Source organism: Prinia subflava, chromosome 3 (assembly GCF_021018805.1).
Source record: "Prinia subflava isolate CZ2003 ecotype Zambia chromosome 3, Cam_Psub_1.2, whole genome shotgun sequence".
NCBI classification, from domain to species: Eukaryota; Metazoa; Chordata; class Aves; order Passeriformes; family Cisticolidae; genus Prinia; species Prinia subflava.
The window spans coordinates 18,819,000-18,834,625 of record NC_086249.1 but is presented as its reverse complement, the minus strand read 5'-3'; the positions used below and the strand labels follow the sequence as shown (position 1 = coordinate 18,834,625).

The following is a 15,626-nucleotide window of genomic DNA, read 5'->3' as shown; positions in this document are numbered from 1 at the left end:
GCGCATCCCTTCCCATCCCATCCCATCCCACCCCACCCCACCCCATCCCATCCCATCCCGTCCCGTCCCATCCCGTCCCGTCCCATCCCATCCCGTCCCGTCCCGTCCCGTCCCGTCCCGTCCCGTCCCGTCCCATCCCATCCCATCCCATCCTTTGTACCCCTCTCTGGGAAGTTCCTGTCTCATGCAGGTGACTGCCTCTCTGAAACAGGACATCATCTTTCTCCAAAGTCACAAGGAATGGAGAAGCTCTTGTGCTAGTCACGGCTGTTCCTGTGGCACAGTGTGAACCTCGCTGCTGTGGCTGTCTGTCCCTGCTCCCCCCAAAGCCCGGTAGCACCTCACAGCCCCATCCCCCAGACAAAGGGGCAAGTCACTGCCAAAAGGAGAAGAGTGGGTGGCACAGAGATGAAATCTCAGCCATGTCTGGGGCTCAGTGGGTTTCCGCCACCTTGGCTGAGGCTGGGATTCAGAGAGAGAGACCAAATGTGGGTGGGAAACCACAAAAGCCCCCTCCTCCACCCTACAGGGAAGGGAAACAGCTGAGATTCGGTAGTGGTGCAGGTTGGTGCAGGTTACTGAAGAGTAGCCTTACACTGGGTTTACAGGGCAAGGTTCTGGTACTGGAGGGGCTGCATCAGTGGCTCCTGTGAGGCGTGAGGAGGAGCTGGCCCCATGTCAGTCACAGCCACCTCCAGACAGCCCCAAAGCAGACCCACTGCAGACCACGGCTGAGCTCATCAGCGATGCTGGTGGCACCTTTGTGAGAGTGTATTTAACAAAGGGTAAAAAGCTGTGCACAGCAGCTGTGGGAGACAGGAAGGACAACACGTGGGAGAAACAGCCCTGCAGACACCAAGATCAGGGGAGAAGGAGGGGCAAGAGGTGCTCCAGGTGCCAGAGCTGAGATTCCCCTGCAGCCCATGGAGAGCCTGCACTGGAGTAGGCTTTCTGGCAGGAGCTGTGGCCTGTGGAGGACCCACACTGGGTTCCTAGATGAGGTTATCTAGCACCCTCAAGGAGGCCCAGCCACACCTTGAAATCCTCCAGCAATGGCAACTCTGCCACATCCCTGGGAAGGTTGTTCTGGTGACTGTTTTCACTGCAAAAACCATCTTTCTAATGTCAAGATAAACATGAACCACGGGAGGAACCCACATCAGAGCATTTCTTGAAGGACCCCATGGCAGAGCAGAACAGCATAAGCAGGAAGAAGCAGCAGAGATGAAGTGCTGTGAACTGACCACTGCTCCCATGACCTGTCCTCTGTGACACTTTTGGGGGAGGAAGGAGACACAGAAGAGTCAGGTGTGAATCAGCCTGGGGAGAAAAGAAAGGTGGGAGAAGCTTTTCAAGGTTTAGGGGTTTTGTTGTGGTGTTTTTGTTTTGTTTTGCTTTTGGTTGGTTTTTTTTTATCACTATTTTATCAATTTAATTCCTTTTAATTTGCCATAAATTAAAATCAGGCTTTCCCCAAGTTAAGTCAGCTTTGCCCATGAGAGTAGCTGGGGAGAGATCTCCCTGACCTTATCCTGACCTGAGAAGGTCTTTCATATCTTCTCCCTCTGCCTTGCTGAAGAGAGGAATGAGAGAGCAGCTGGGTGGGTGCTGGCAGACAGCTAAGGAAAAGCTACCACTGCTATAAAGAAAATATTCTCTCATCTCACCCTAAATCTCAGACATATTCCACAGAGAGGTGTGGCTGGGGGATCAGCTCCTCCGAGGTGCCTCCTCTTGGTGGTGGTGCAGGAGACAGGCTGGGAAATGGAGCTCAGATCACTCTTACAGTGCGGGAGGTGTGTGCTGGGCCCAGATCTGCTCAGCTAACCTGTTGATTTGTGAACTTTCCTCCTCCTCAGGGGAGAGAACCAGCTCCCAGCCGTTCATGTCTAGGTTTCAGCGCCGTCACGGCCTCCATCAGCTGCCCCGTGGCCAATAGGCTCTCTCTGTTCTGCACGCTCGCTGCCATGCATCGCCTTCCGCTCGGGTCCATCCCTGTTCACACCCAGAGCTGAAATCACGTGCCTGTGGAAAATCACCATCAGCCTCGAGAAGCCGGCCGGATATCAGCAGAACCTGGACTGGAGAGGAGGAGACATCAAGGCCAGCCGAACATCTGCTCACTGAACACCAGCTTGGTTCCTCTCCTGTCTCAGCCGCAGTTGGGTGAGATCAATTACGGCAGGTGACGAACACAAGGCTGAGAGAAACACAAGAAACACAGAGGCTGAGAGAAAAGAGGTAATGAAACTCTTTTGCTAAGGGGCCAGGCTGTTTGGGGGTTTTTTAATGTTATGAACTTTATTGCTCCACTCAAGTTGCTGTTTTGGCAGGGATGGATTGGTTTTGCCCCTCTTAAAGGTCTGTTGTAAAACCGTCTTAAACTTTTGACAGGATAATACTTCTGGCTGTGCAATTCTCCGAGGCCTTTTAATTTTTTAATTTTAACTAAAAACTGTTTGTCTCCCTGGATTTTTCTCTGAAAGGGGCAGAAAAAAAGGGAGTTACGAAAAGCTCAGCCTCAGAACCTGGGGATCTCATGGATCTTTTAAACCCGTATTTAGGGAACTATGTTCTGTATGAGGGCCTGTCACTGGCATATCCCCAAGGGCTGCAAATGCATTGGGGATCAGCCCTCTACCAGCTGCCACTTGCTATCACCTTCTCCATGTACCCTGCAGGAAGGGGAACTTTATTCTAAAAAAAGCCTGCAAAAATAAGAAGATGCCAGTCTCTAGCTAAGTAAGGATGTCTACTTACATCTGTACGTGCTGAGACCGGAGGGGTCTGTTCTGCTAATCCAGGCTGACTGGCTCACTGCCTGACACTGGCTGCCAAGGCAGACTGATCCATTAGCTCAGGGCTGAGTGAGCAGGATTTCTTGGAAAAAGAAATTTTTCAATTTCAGGACAACAGAAAAGAGATTTGCTTTCCCTTTCCATGGGCTGCTGCGCTGTTGAAAGCAGCAGTTTCATTTCTGGTTGAATTTTTCAACTTTCAGGCGGCGTATCCTACTCAGCCTCTGTCAGCCATCTCAGATATTTCTCCACATGGAGCATGAAGGCTGAGTTCAGGTTACTACTCAGTGTTCTCCACTGTGAACTCAACAGTCCCTGGTGCAGGTCAGAATTGTAGGATCACAGAATGGTTTGGGTTGGAAGGAACCTTTAAAGAACATCTCATTCCAACACCCCTGCCACAAGTAGGGACACCTTCCACTAGACCAGGTCACTCAAAGCCCCATCCAATCTCACCTTGAACACTTCCAGGGATGGAGCAGCCACAGCCTCTCTGGGCAACCTGTGCCAGTGCCTCATCACTCTCTGAGTAAAAGATTTCTTCCGAACATGTGATCTAAATCTACCCTCTTTTAGTTTAAAACTGTTCCTCCTTCTCCTATCACTACCTGACCACATAAAAAATCACTCTTCATCTTGTTTGTAAGATACCTTTAAGTACTAAAAGGCTGTGAAGAGGTCTCCCCGACTTCTCCTTTGTCGTTCCCAGTGTCTCACAAACATGTCTGCCAAAGCTGCCAGCAGCACGGCAGGGCTAGGCTCATCTGCACTGAGCATCCACCTCATCCCCACCAGCGGTCCTGGAGCACCCAGGGACGGTGCCCACCTGATCTGCCACAGCCTCATGTGGGACCCTGTACTCACCAGAGCAGAATTAGGGAGGGATGATACCCAAATGTCATCCCAAGCGCATACAGGGCAGGTTGATGAAGGAGCTGATTTCAGAGTGCATCACAGTGCCTCGATTAGTCACAGCCTCCAGTGGCTCCAGGAAGGTAGGTCTTGGCTTCCCCTTAGGCCAGAAGGGAGCAGCCCAGGCTGTGGAGATGGAGCCACTTCTTGTGGCCTCCACACGGTTCTGGCGTGTGACGGGGCATGGGGTACTTCATGGCTGAGGGGAGCTCAGCTGGCGCTGTCACAGTGACATCAGGGTGGTCCCTGCCTTGTCCTGATGGTGGGAGCTCTCTTGGGGAGGGTCAGCTGCTTTCACTTCTGTGCCCCATGGATCCTGTTCCAGCCCTTCCCTCTCCCAGGAGCTCCAATGGCAGGGTGGCATCTGCTCCGCGATGAGTAGAGATGCTCAGGAGGAAATGGAGGCAGGGTCAAACAGTCCAGGTGGACATTAGGGACCGTGAAATGACCTTCACTGCTGTCATAACTTTGCTCTCAGCTGGCTATTTTCATTGCACTTGGTCTCTTAACCTGGCTGCTGTTCACCCAGCGTTTGCTTTAACATTAAGAAGTAAATTCAAAGAAACCACTATTTGGTAAAAGATCCAGGTGAGCTTTGTTTCAGATTTTAAACTGAGAAGAAGAGAGGTGAACCCCTTTAGCCCAGAGCCCCACAGCTGAGCCTAACTCTTGAGCAGGGCAAGATGCAGCTGCACCCCTGAGCCCTCGGCAGGCACCGCAAGGGGAAATGCCGCAGCGGAAGCTGAGGTCTGGAGCCCTGGTGGGGAGGGAGGGCTGGGGGCCCCCCACCCTGGCAGAACGAGCTGCTGCCAGATCAAAAGCACAGCCACAAACAAGAGCGAGAGGAGAAAACAAAACCACACTGCAAGAAAGAGGCACAGGAACACACCGAGAAAAGGAGATGGCCTGCTCTGCATCAGGAGTGGTAGCCGAGTTTTTATTTGTTGAGGTTTTCTTTAATTTAAGTTTCCTCCTGTGTCATGCTAGTGCCGGCCTGTGGAGAGGTCTCTGTAGCCATCACTCACTGGGGTTTGGTGCTGCAGGGACTGAGGGGCTGCCAGCCCTGCTCTCAAGCAGATGTTCTCCAGGCATGACTTGGTCCTGCAGGCATCATTCTCTCGAGCAAGCTCACTCACTACCTCAGCTCTCCTATTCCTATCCCTCTGAGAGGCAGGGATCATTAAAATAAGTCAAGAAGGAAATTAAACCAGTTTAATAAGAGGGGGAAGTTAAAATGAAAAGGAAATCAATGTTCACTTGGGAGGGAGCCCTGCTCCTCCGTTGCTAGACGTGCTAATAAATCAAGTATGCCTGGACTGTTTCTGGCACAGAGGCCAGCTGGCATGAGATGGTCTGGGATATTAAACTCACTTAACCTCCAAAACGAACTGGCCACATGCCAGCCACCTAATGGGAGAGGTCCCTGGCCCATGCTAACACCTAAATGAATCCCAAGAGTAGCTCGGGAGAGCGAGAGTTGTCCCCGGCCAAAAATGTGTCAGGAAATGTACTCGCAATTTAACAGGACTGATGAGTATGTTCCAGTGCCTGGGGACATTCTGTGACACCGCTTAATTTATGAGTACCACCGAAAGATACAGCTGGGCTGCCTGTAAGAAGGCTGTGGGTCTGCTACAAGCATCCGCTAATGAGAGCAACTTGCTGGGTTAGCACAGCGGAGCCTGGCTCGCTGAGGTCTGTAAACTCCGCAGCAGCACTGCCTGTGATCTGGCCTGCAGGGACGCAGAAGGAGATAGAAAGGCAGGGGGGAGTTGGAAGTGGTATGCATGAGAAGCAGAAATAAAGAGGGAGAGAGGGAAAGTGTGTAAAAGAACTCCTAGCCGAAGGCAGCCCATTTTCCCCACTGATTTGTAACATGTAGGTGGTAACATCGCACTGTGGAGATCTGCCACAGAAATACAAAGATTAGTGTGAACAAAGTGGGAATGCAGAAGTTGTGAAACCAAGAGAAGAAAGAGAAGAACAAAGATGCATCAACCTGCATCTACCAAGATGCACAAGGTCAGCAGTTCACCAGTCCCACAGTGCTCTGGTTGTGTGGTTTTGCTCAATAACCAGGAAGCAAGAAGGCAAAGAATGAACTGAAGCCATATGACAGGAGAAGAGAGATTCCCAGTCAAAACAAAATTATGAGGTGTGACTCAGTGATTTCATTAATTTTTACTTGTTCTGTTACCTTCAGGTTTTATATAAAGTTCAATGACTTAAGAAATTTGAAACCCATCACTGAGCTGTTAATTCACAGCTATTACTTTAGGGTGGGGGCTGACTTTTTCATCCCACAGAAACAGGGGATGCGAGATTTCACAGCAGGGATGAGGTTTCTCCTGTCACCTCAGGAATGGATCTTACTCAGGGCCCTGTGCCAGTTCCCAGTTATCAATGTTCCTTTGGAATGAGATGCATACAGATGCTTTGTTAGTGCCCCTTTCTTTATTCTGTAGCTTAACCCAGCAAACTGCTTCATCACTGCCTCTGCATCTTGTTAGGAGTGATCTCCAATCGTCTGCACTTGCTCCTTTGTTTTACAATTTTTGCAGAAAACAGCTCATGCAAATATTTCCTAGCCTGGGGTGGGTTTTTTGTTTTGCATGAGGCAAGACACAAGTCTCCTCTGACTGTGTCTTTGCCACCTGTTTCTCTTCTGATGGTGCATATGGCTGCTGTCATGCTCTTGCACACATATTTTTCATCTGTGCACGTGTGTACTTTGGTCTGAATGTCAGATGTTGTGCTGACCTGATCTCCATTTAAATGTAGTGCTGATGTTTTCATCTACTCTTTGATAGCTTCACATGCTCTGATCATTAAATTAATTTCAGTATTAAATTATCCTCTAATAGAATATGTTACACTTAATATTGCACATTGTACATATAAATATTGTAGAAAATTATTCATGCACTTACTTTTGAGTTTAATCCCATTAAGGCTCCAGCCTTCAGTCTGTCACACGCCTGACATGGGGACTGCTTTCAGAGAAGGGAAGCCAGAGCACTGGCTTGCTCACTCCCCAGAGCATTTAAGCTGCTTGGCTCCCCTTCTGTGATACATGCCTTGGTTTAAGGATGAAGAGCTCAGTAGTGTCCTTGCACCAGCAGCCATGGTCCCCTTCACCTTGTCAGCCCACCCAGCTGCAGCTGTTACCAGCACTTGGTCTCTACTGCAGTCAGAAACTGCATCAAATTTGATAACTCACCTTCACATGACCATTAGCTTCCAGTTCCCACTTAAGTTTTTGCTGCCATTAATGCAGCTTCTTCTTTTGGACCTCATTCCTCCCTTCTCCTCATACTTTTCACTGAATAGTCCTAAGAATTCAAGCAGGTCTTTCCAACATCCAGTTGCTGGTTGTTGAGATTTTTAAGGTAAGAAGTTTAAAAAAATAACAAAACCCAAACCTGAAGAGAAACATTAATAGCAGCCTAAAGATGGCTGTAATTATAGAATCTCAAAATTACATGGAAATATTTAGATGGTAAGGGACATTGGGAGGTCTCCAGCTAATTCTCCTACTCAGAGCTGAGTTGACTCTAAAGCTACAACATGTTGCTCAGAGCTTGACAAGGCAACTTCTGAGTGTCTCCAATGGTGGAAATTGCCTGGCATCTCTTGGCATCTATTCCATTGCTGAACCACCTTCAGTGGGAAGAAAGTTTTCCTTGTGTCTAGTCAACATTTCCCTGCTCAACATATGGCTTCTGCCTCCTGTTCCTCCCCTGTGCACATCTGAGAAGAATGTTATTCTTCTAGGTAATATCCATTAGATAATGGGAAACTGAGATTAGATTCCACTTTGGCTCCTTTCTCCCTATCAAGCCCAGTTTTCTGCCTCTCCTTGTATGTCAGGTGCTCTAACTTCCTCACCATCTCACTAGCCTCTCCATTGAACTCTGTACAGTTTGTTGGCATCCTTCTTGAACTGGGGGCCCAGAACTGTACCCTGTATCCTAGATGAGACCTCAGGTGTGCCAAATGGAAAGAAATAATTACTTCACTCTACTTCCAGCAGAGCTGGCTGTGCTCTTGCTAATGTGGCCCTGTGTGTGTTTAGCTTTAATCTCTGCAAGAGTGATGATAACCCACCATAGAGAAGTAAAAAAGCACAGAACTCTTGGCAGTATAAACAGCTGCTGCCTGATGAATGCCAGAAACCTAGGGATGAGTAAAATGAAATGTTTATTACCAAACTCCAGGGGCACCCTGCAGATGGATTCTTTGCTGAAACAAAGAGCTCTGGTGACTTTCCCAATAAGCTTCCATTTTGCTATGCTGAAGGATGGTGGGAGCTGACTGGGAACACAAGTCCCATCCACCGAGGTCTGAAAATCTACCATTATTAACAGAGCATTTAGGTCTTCCAGGATAAGATCCCTTGGCAGTGACAGCGTTCCCAGCCCTGCTCTCCGCGGACGGGGGGAGCGCTCCCACAGCGATGGAGCCGTGCGGCACAGCCGTGAGCTGCACCCCTGCTGCCTTCTTGCTTCTGCATCTGGGTGAGTCCTGGGCTCAGCAAGCCCTCATGGTCCTCACAGCCTTTCCACAAGCCTCCCAACACTTGGTGTGTTTCTGGGCTCTTTCTGATGTGTCGGGTAAGATTCCTCACACGGTTTGGCTCTGGGACTCAGGTCGTACCCAGCCCGCCTGCTGAGCCTGCCAGCCAAAACCAGGGTGCATTGCCAGGTTTGGGGAGCTGCCCTGTGGAGATGCAGGAGTGGGGGTCCTGTGAGAACCGGGATACACACCAGGCAGAGTGGAAAAGACTGCCTTCCACACTGCCTCCAGCTGTCTGGGCAAAAACATATCTGAGATGCATAACCGCATCTGTGATGTGATCTTCAGAATCTCACCCCAGATCTGCCCTTACAAATGGAATGCTACTGGCTTGCTTAGCTTCACTGCTAATGGCATAAGCTTTGGTGGATTTTTCAGTGCTCATTTTCCAAGAAAGGAAAGACAGTGAATAAAGCCAAGCCTGCATTTCTCAGATATTCAGCTTTGATTCCTCTGGTCACAGAGGAAAGATTGGAAATCTCTTGTGCACCCTTGAACCAAATGAAAAGCAAAAGATACCAACTCTTACTAACAACATTTTCTAATGTCACAGTTTAAGATAAAATTATAACTTCTGTAGTTCAATGTGCAAGTATCAGAAATCTGTATTAGTACTGTTGCAGGTTATCTCTTAGAGAGATGTATCTTCTGGCAAAATCTACATTAAACTCATGTAAACTTTTCATTTTACATTTCTACAGCTCCTTAGTACTCAGGCCACCTGGGGAATTTGGAGGTTAGGCATCTCTGAGAGCTTAGCAGCAGTGAGGCAGGAGACCACAACCCTGTTACTCCCAATCTTTCTTCTGGCAACTCGGTCTCCTTCTTAAGAAAGAATGCTCCTTCTGCAAAAACCTTCTTTACTGTGAAGGAAATGATTCTCCCAAGAAACCACTCCTAATGTTTCTTCAACCTTATACACATACACATAGCCCTCCTCCCAAGAACAGGAACCTGACATTAGGTCATCCTTCTTTCTTTCTTTTTTACTTTATCTCTTCATTTTTCTGTGTTTTCAGTCTTCATCCATGCAAAAACTGGAAGAAGGTGTGAGCAAATTTGTCAGTGCTGCATCAAGAGTTGACTGGGGAGTGAAGGAGGGTTGATATATGCTGTCCTTCATTTGCTACCAGTAGAATAACTAAGTCTAATCCAGTGGAAAAAGGTTGCTTCAGTAAAATTTTTGACATATCAAAATTATGAATGATGGTCAGTCCACCATAACTACTGGCATTTTTCCATTTTTTCTGAATATATGTGAAAGAGAATAACCATTAGCCAGGTAATAGAAGAGCTTGCTTGATGATATAAAGGAGTGACAAATTCAGAAACTGAGGATAATTTCAGTGTCTGGGAAAGGGAGGAGAAATATCAACATCTTTTGTGAGGGCTGGGAAGTGTTTACTGAGTGACTCTGCAGAAAGTGAACTTATGCCTTCTTTTGGTTGGTATTGACTTTCAGGTGTGATCTCCACTATGGCTCACCAAAATGAACTCCAGACTGGGCTCGCAGGAGGGGAGGTGACCCTGAACTGCACAGGCATACAGCCTGACTCAAAATTATCTCAGGACACCGTGAGCTGGAAGTATTTTGATACTCTTCTATGTCGTATGGAAAATAATAATATTTGGAGAAGTAAGGCTTGCAGTTCATTACCCTTTCTCCCCTTACATGGCTGAGAAACCTCTTCCCTCCTAACCAAGCCTGTTTTTCCAAAAGCACAAGCTTTCACGGCTGGTGGATTTGCCATCAAGATGCCGTATAAACAGCTGCAGGTGCAGAATTTGAAGCTCTCGGACGCTGGCGTCTACACCTGTGAATATGGCTCTCGCAAAGTCAGCACCACACTGCATGTCTTTAAACGTGAGTGAGTGGAGGCTTTTGGCCATCAGCAGGGGAGGGGACCAGAGAGCCTGGGGAGACATCTCTGCTGGGATTCTTTATCCAGCTGCATTTCTTCTGTCTCAGGCTACCACAGTTCATTTCTCCAACTCCAGAGCACAGTGTCTCCATGTTCTCTTTGCTGTAACACTTGTCTCTCCCTCTCAGGTAGAGGAACTGACTCACTGGCTGTGCTTTTTTTTTTTCTTTTTACAGTGACAATCTCTTTGGATGGGTATTTTCTGAAAAACGAAGCCCCTGAGCTGATTTTGATGCAAAATTCATCCAGTCCTCTGCCCGATCTCAGCATCACATTGTTTGACAGTAACAATAACAGAGTAACACCAGAAGTGACAAACAAGAGCCGTCAAAAATACATACTGAGTTTAAAGAAACTGGAGGCTCTGGACAGCGGGACCTGGGTGTGTCAGGTCCATTCAGACTCTCCACTGATTAATCGGAACATCTCCTTTGCTGTGAAGGTATTAGGTACGTGGCAACAAAAATGGAACTCACACACAGGCTTGGGAACCAATGTTCTCTTCAGCTCATGAGTTTAACTTTTACTCGCCACATCCCAAGCATGATGCTCCAGGGTTGACTTCCCAGGGCTTCCAACAATGTGGCTTGGAGATTGTTCTGCTGCCTGAGCTCTGTTCCACTCTTGCACTCATTTTTCCTCTTCAGGCTTGGTGAAGAGAAGATTCTCCTTTCCTCGAGGTCTGTTCTTCTCAGGTCTGCTGTGCTTGGGAGCTTTGGATCTTTCTGCTGTTTTATTCTCAGATGCTGTTTAACCTTTCTGGAGGATGTTGTGGCTTTTCTCCAAGTCCTTTTTAAACTGAGTGCAGCGTGCCTCACTGTGGATCAAGGGTAGACATGGGGAAGCGTAACTATGGCTTTTCCTGCCTCTGTATTCCTTGTCTCTTCTAAATTCAGGTTTTCAGAATCCAGATTTGGAAAGAAAGTATGCAACTGTTAATAGCACTGTCATCTTGTCATGGCATCTGAACTCTCAGAAGATAAAATGGAAAGAAGGTTTCACAGGACAGCTGAATTGGAAACAACAGGAAGGTGCAAAAGCTCATGAGCTGCTTGATTTCAATGTCACAGCACAAGGACAGCTGCACGAGACCAAAAAAAGCAGCAACTTTCTGTTTGAAATATCTGAAAGAAAACGTGAAAGTACCATAGAAGTGAAGCTCCCCAAAGTCCATTTCAACCAGTCTGGCCAGTACCAGTGCCAGCTGTTGTACCAAGGAAGACACGTACAGAGCAAGATAGAACTGGTGGTGATGAAAGGTGAGAGGAAAAGAAATGGGTCATGAAGAGGAGCTGCAGAAACCTGTAAGCCACAAAAGCATGGATGGAGCCATCTTCCCATTCCCTCACTCACATGTTCTTTTGTCGCCTTTACAGTCTCAGCTAACCCTGTTGGGCCACTCTCCAGAGGAGCCAATATGACCCTGACCTGCCAGGTCTCTGGACCGCTCCCACCCAATGCCTACTTGCGCTGGGAACGTGTGAATGGGACTAAGATGGACATTAGGAACTCGAAGCAGAATGAAGTAAAGCTGGAAGTGAACATCAGTGCTGCAGGGCTGTGGAGCTGCCACCTCATCGAAAACAGTGACAGAAAGATCAGCCTTCATTACCATGTGGGTATGGAAATCAGCATCACGTTCCTACCCCAACCCTAAAGATATAAAATTCTCTTTGTTTTTGTGTCTAAATACTTTTATCCTCCCACAGAGGAAGCTCCTGTTTGGATTAACTACATGATAATTGGAGCAAGCGCTGGAGGCAGTTTATTGGCGTTTGCCCTTGGGTGCCTGTGCATCATCAGTGGCAGCAGGTGGCACCGGAGAAGGGTGAGTGCCACGGTCCCTGTGACAGTGCAGAGACTACTGGCTCTCCAAACCACAGGAAGAGTCAGGTTTCCTGTCTCGGTACTGGGCAGAACAGACAAAGGGTCCATCTTTAGACTCAAAGCAAGTTTTTGAGATGGACAGTCAGCAGATGTCAGACAGCATTTTACTACCGCTTCAGAGGAAAGCATTTGAAGCATAAAAATATCAAGAAATAGCAAAAGCATATTTGAAATATAAAAATATTTGAAGCAAAATATAAGTGTTCTTTGTCCCTTCTCTCCTGGCAGCAACGGGCTAAAAGGATGTTACAAGCAAGACAATACCTGCTGGAAAACAAGACGTGTCAGTGTCAACAGTAAGTGGCAATGAGGGCGCGCAGAATGGGCAGACTGTTTTTCAAGAGAGAGGAGCTGGATGATTGAGTGAGGAGAAATTGAAGTTGAGCCTCTTTGGTGAAACAGTACAGCTGCATTTCAGCATTTTCAGCTCTTACTCATGTTGAATGCTGCTTAAGAGTTATGAGCCACGTTAGATCCCAAACCCATGGTAGCACTGTGCTGGGAAACTTTTGACCAGAGTGGTTTCATTCAAATTATCTTAATGTTGACAGATGTTAGTCCAACCCAAGCAGGAGCTCCAAAGTCCTTTGGTAGGGTCTACAGTGAATCTGAGATCTGGATAGCAAGGTTGTGGACATGGAAGGCACTTAACCAAGCACAAGGAAACCAATTTTTAAAAATCCTTTATGTCTATGATTTCATTCCAGCTCTGCTAGCACAGTGCTGGACTGCAGTTGGTGAAAATTGCCAATAACCTCCCAGGAATAACAAAAGAGAAAAAAAATCACAGAACAGTCTGATTTGTACTCTTTCCTAAAGGCCTTGGGTGATGTGAAATACACCACTGTGTCATGACCCTTTTCATGGGAGCAAGGATTTCCCAGCAGAGAAGCTGCCCTTTTCCATGTTTTTAAGCTTATATGGTATCAGGCATCAGAAGCAGCTGTTGGAAACACTGACAGCCATTCTGCCACTGGAAGTGGAGCACGAAGGGAAGTATAAATGATTGCATGAACAAGTTCAATGAATGTTTGGGTACAGAACAGGACTTCTGCTTCATTTTCACCAGTGACATTGGAAAACTGTGATAGTTTCACCTAATTTTTTGTCACTGTCACCAAGAATTCAGTGAGAATGTTTATTGGTAAATACTGCATCAGAGCTGGGAGGTATATGTGGTGAAGAGCATGACACATCAAAGAATTCACCTTGTTTTCACCTACATTTTATTAAGGTTAAAAACAATCCCCATAAAGAGAGAACAAAGCCTGTACAGATACATCAAAATCTAGATAAATCTGTGCAGTACAAGTGCTGATACAGTGGTTCTCTAACTCTCTTTGCCAAGTAAGCAGCTCAGTGTAACTGAAACCTAAACTGCAGCCATGTGGATGCTCAAATGACTGTTTGCATCCTCAGCTAGAGAGGCAGGCAGTCATTCTCTGTGCAAAAAGCGGGGGGTGGTACTCATGTAGTACTTTTCTCTTGCAGCCGGCTGAAAAAGTAATACTGCACCACTGACATCACAAGGACTGATGAAGTCTCTGCCTGTACCTAAACACCTGGCAGCCCACCATGCTCTGTGAATGCATCTCCCTTTCTCCTGTTTTAATGTAATTCTTTATTCCTCCATCATTCCCCCAGTCTAATGCCATGGAGGGAGGTTGTCTGGCTAGGAGCCAATGGACAAGACAAGAAACCCTGAGGGGTTATGATTGATCCCCAGTTCTATAATGAGAGATGCTGAACAGAAGATAGATATACATATATATACACACACATATATAATATGCTTGTATTTTGTTCGTGCACTGAATTTGACCTTCCTGTGGAACTAATTTTATGCGCTTCTTTTATCTGCCTGAGAGACAATAAATTACTTTGGGGTTGGGAGTTATTTTTTGCAAGCTGGACTACATTTTTTCTGAGGCACTCTTGTCTGGTTCAAATTTGCATTTCTCTCTTTCCTGCTAGGATGTGAAATGCTGATTCTCACTATCTCCAACCTCCCTGGCTGCCATGAGCCCTCCTTAATGCACCATCTCTTTGCTCTCTGTGAAACCTGTCTGTCCATGCTCATTTGCCTTTCCTGGGCAGTCTGTGCCCTACATATTTGCCCCTAGACCTACATTTCTGATCCCCCATATCTATCCCTCAGCCTGTAGCTTTCATCTCTCCCATAACAAGCTAACAAGCAAGTAAAAACAGCACAACCAGTGGGATAATTCAGAATTAATTTTGTCGGGAGGGCAGCTCAGGATACCAATAGATTCTGGAAGTCAGAGCCCGAAGAAGTTCTGAATGTTGATCTAGAAGGTAAGTTTGGGAAGGGGGTGAGAAAGCATTTTCCTAGGAGAACAAACCAGCCTTGAACTGCCTAATCCCACAGAGTGCAGAGAGCAAATGCTTCTGAGAAAGCCACTGAAAATGCTTGTCACCAAAATGACCCTTTTTTTTTGGCTCAAGGAGATGAGAAGAGGGAGTGAAAAGCCCAGGAAATTTCAGATGGAACTAAAAGCATGTTGCAGAGATGACAGAACGTCCTGAAAGAAAAATGCTGTTAAAATATGTACACAGAAGTCTTGTGTTTATAGAAGCTACTCCACTGTCTGCTAGTGGCAGGTCAAAAAGGCCTTGAGGTCCTACAGCTGTCACTGGCTGCAGTCCCGCTCTGTTTGTCTGCGCTGGCCTTGCTGGGGACAGGCACAGAGGGGCACTGGGCTGTGGGAAAGGCTGCCTGCGGTGAAGACCCTCTGTGGGATGCCTGGTGCTGGAGGAGGGGTTTTCTGCATGGCAGCCACGCCAGCATCACCCTGCTACTGACAGAGAACATGCAGGTGGCAACAACGGCAAGGCAACACCTGTGAGCCGGGGGAAATCCCTACCCACCACCCCTGGCGTGGGACACAGCCCCAGGCAGCTGTGGCAGCAGGTGTGGGCCCCACCGGGGTCAGGCCTGTTCCTCCACCGCCATCCTCACTCAAACAGGCGTGACAAAGGCCCACACTCACATCACTTTCCTTCCCATGGCTTGTGCTTGCATGCACATGACTGTGTTAATTTTGGAAAAGCCTTGGTGCATATCCTGGTGCATGCAGTTGCTCCTCCTGCTCCGGTGCTGTCCCTGAACTGCCAGCATGCTTTGGGAGCCAGTTATGGCCCATCAGCCTGCTAAACAAGGCATCATCACGGCTCAAGGACAGGTCCATTTTAGGAGCTGTATGGGGGAAAATGAGCACAAAGTCAGTGGTGGTCTTGTAATGGTCATGCCAAACTGCTTGGCGCAGTCTCCTCGACAAAAAACTACCCTTGTTTCTGCAGTGCAGACTCTTCACCTTAAACAACTGCTTGAGTACCCAAATCAGCTCCTCTTTCCACTCACATGGGTATCTGGAGCAGAGGGATTATCCTGTAACACCTGATACCTGGATGGGACAACAAATCAGGCTGGGTGAACATCTGTTGGGAGCTCCTTTAGCGCTGCAGCCACCTCCAGCAGTTCAGATGCTCACCTGAGGTTTCAGCCAGCTGA

At 47.5% G+C, this 15,626-nt stretch overlaps 1 protein-coding gene across 2 annotated transcripts; it reads left to right on the top strand.

Annotated features, from left to right (window-relative positions):
- The first annotated feature begins 1,540 nt into the window (after positions 1-1,540).
- Positions 1,541-13,981, top strand: CD4 (CD4 molecule). 2 transcript variants are annotated; one of them, XM_063393474.1, is made up of 10 exons: positions 1,556-2,241; positions 8,096-8,227; positions 9,748-9,921; positions 10,006-10,149; positions 10,384-10,656; positions 11,104-11,466; positions 11,584-11,826; positions 11,917-12,035; positions 12,323-12,390; positions 13,586-13,981. In XM_063393474.1, the coding sequence occupies exons 2-10, from the start codon at positions 8,167-8,169 to the stop codon at positions 13,599-13,601; spliced, it is 1,461 nt and encodes a 486-aa protein (XP_063249544.1). In that variant the 5' UTR covers positions 1,556-2,241; positions 8,096-8,166; the 3' UTR covers positions 13,602-13,981. The 2 variants fall into 2 exon arrangements, 1 of the variants encoding a protein (XP_063249544.1); XR_010079810.1 differs by lacking the exon at positions 13,586-13,981 and having other exon boundaries at positions 1,541-2,241; positions 11,584-11,822.
- The last annotated feature ends 1,645 nt before the right edge of the window (positions 13,982-15,626 follow it).

What these genes read in the sequence shown, in the direction of transcription:
- CD4 (XM_063393474.1), top strand. Translation starts at nt 8,167, where the DNA reads ATGGAGCCGTGCGGCACAGCCGTGAGCTGCACCCCTGCTGCCTTCTTG. An exon ending in AAATAATAATATTTGGAGAA is followed by an intron (nt 9,922 to 10,005) that starts GTAAGGCTTGCA and finishes TTTTTCCAAAAG; the next exon opens with CACAAGCTTTCACGGCTGGT. An exon ending in CACACTGCATGTCTTTAAAC is followed by an intron (nt 10,150 to 10,383) that starts GTGAGTGAGTGG and finishes TTCTTTTTACAG; the next exon opens with TGACAATCTCTTTGGATGGG.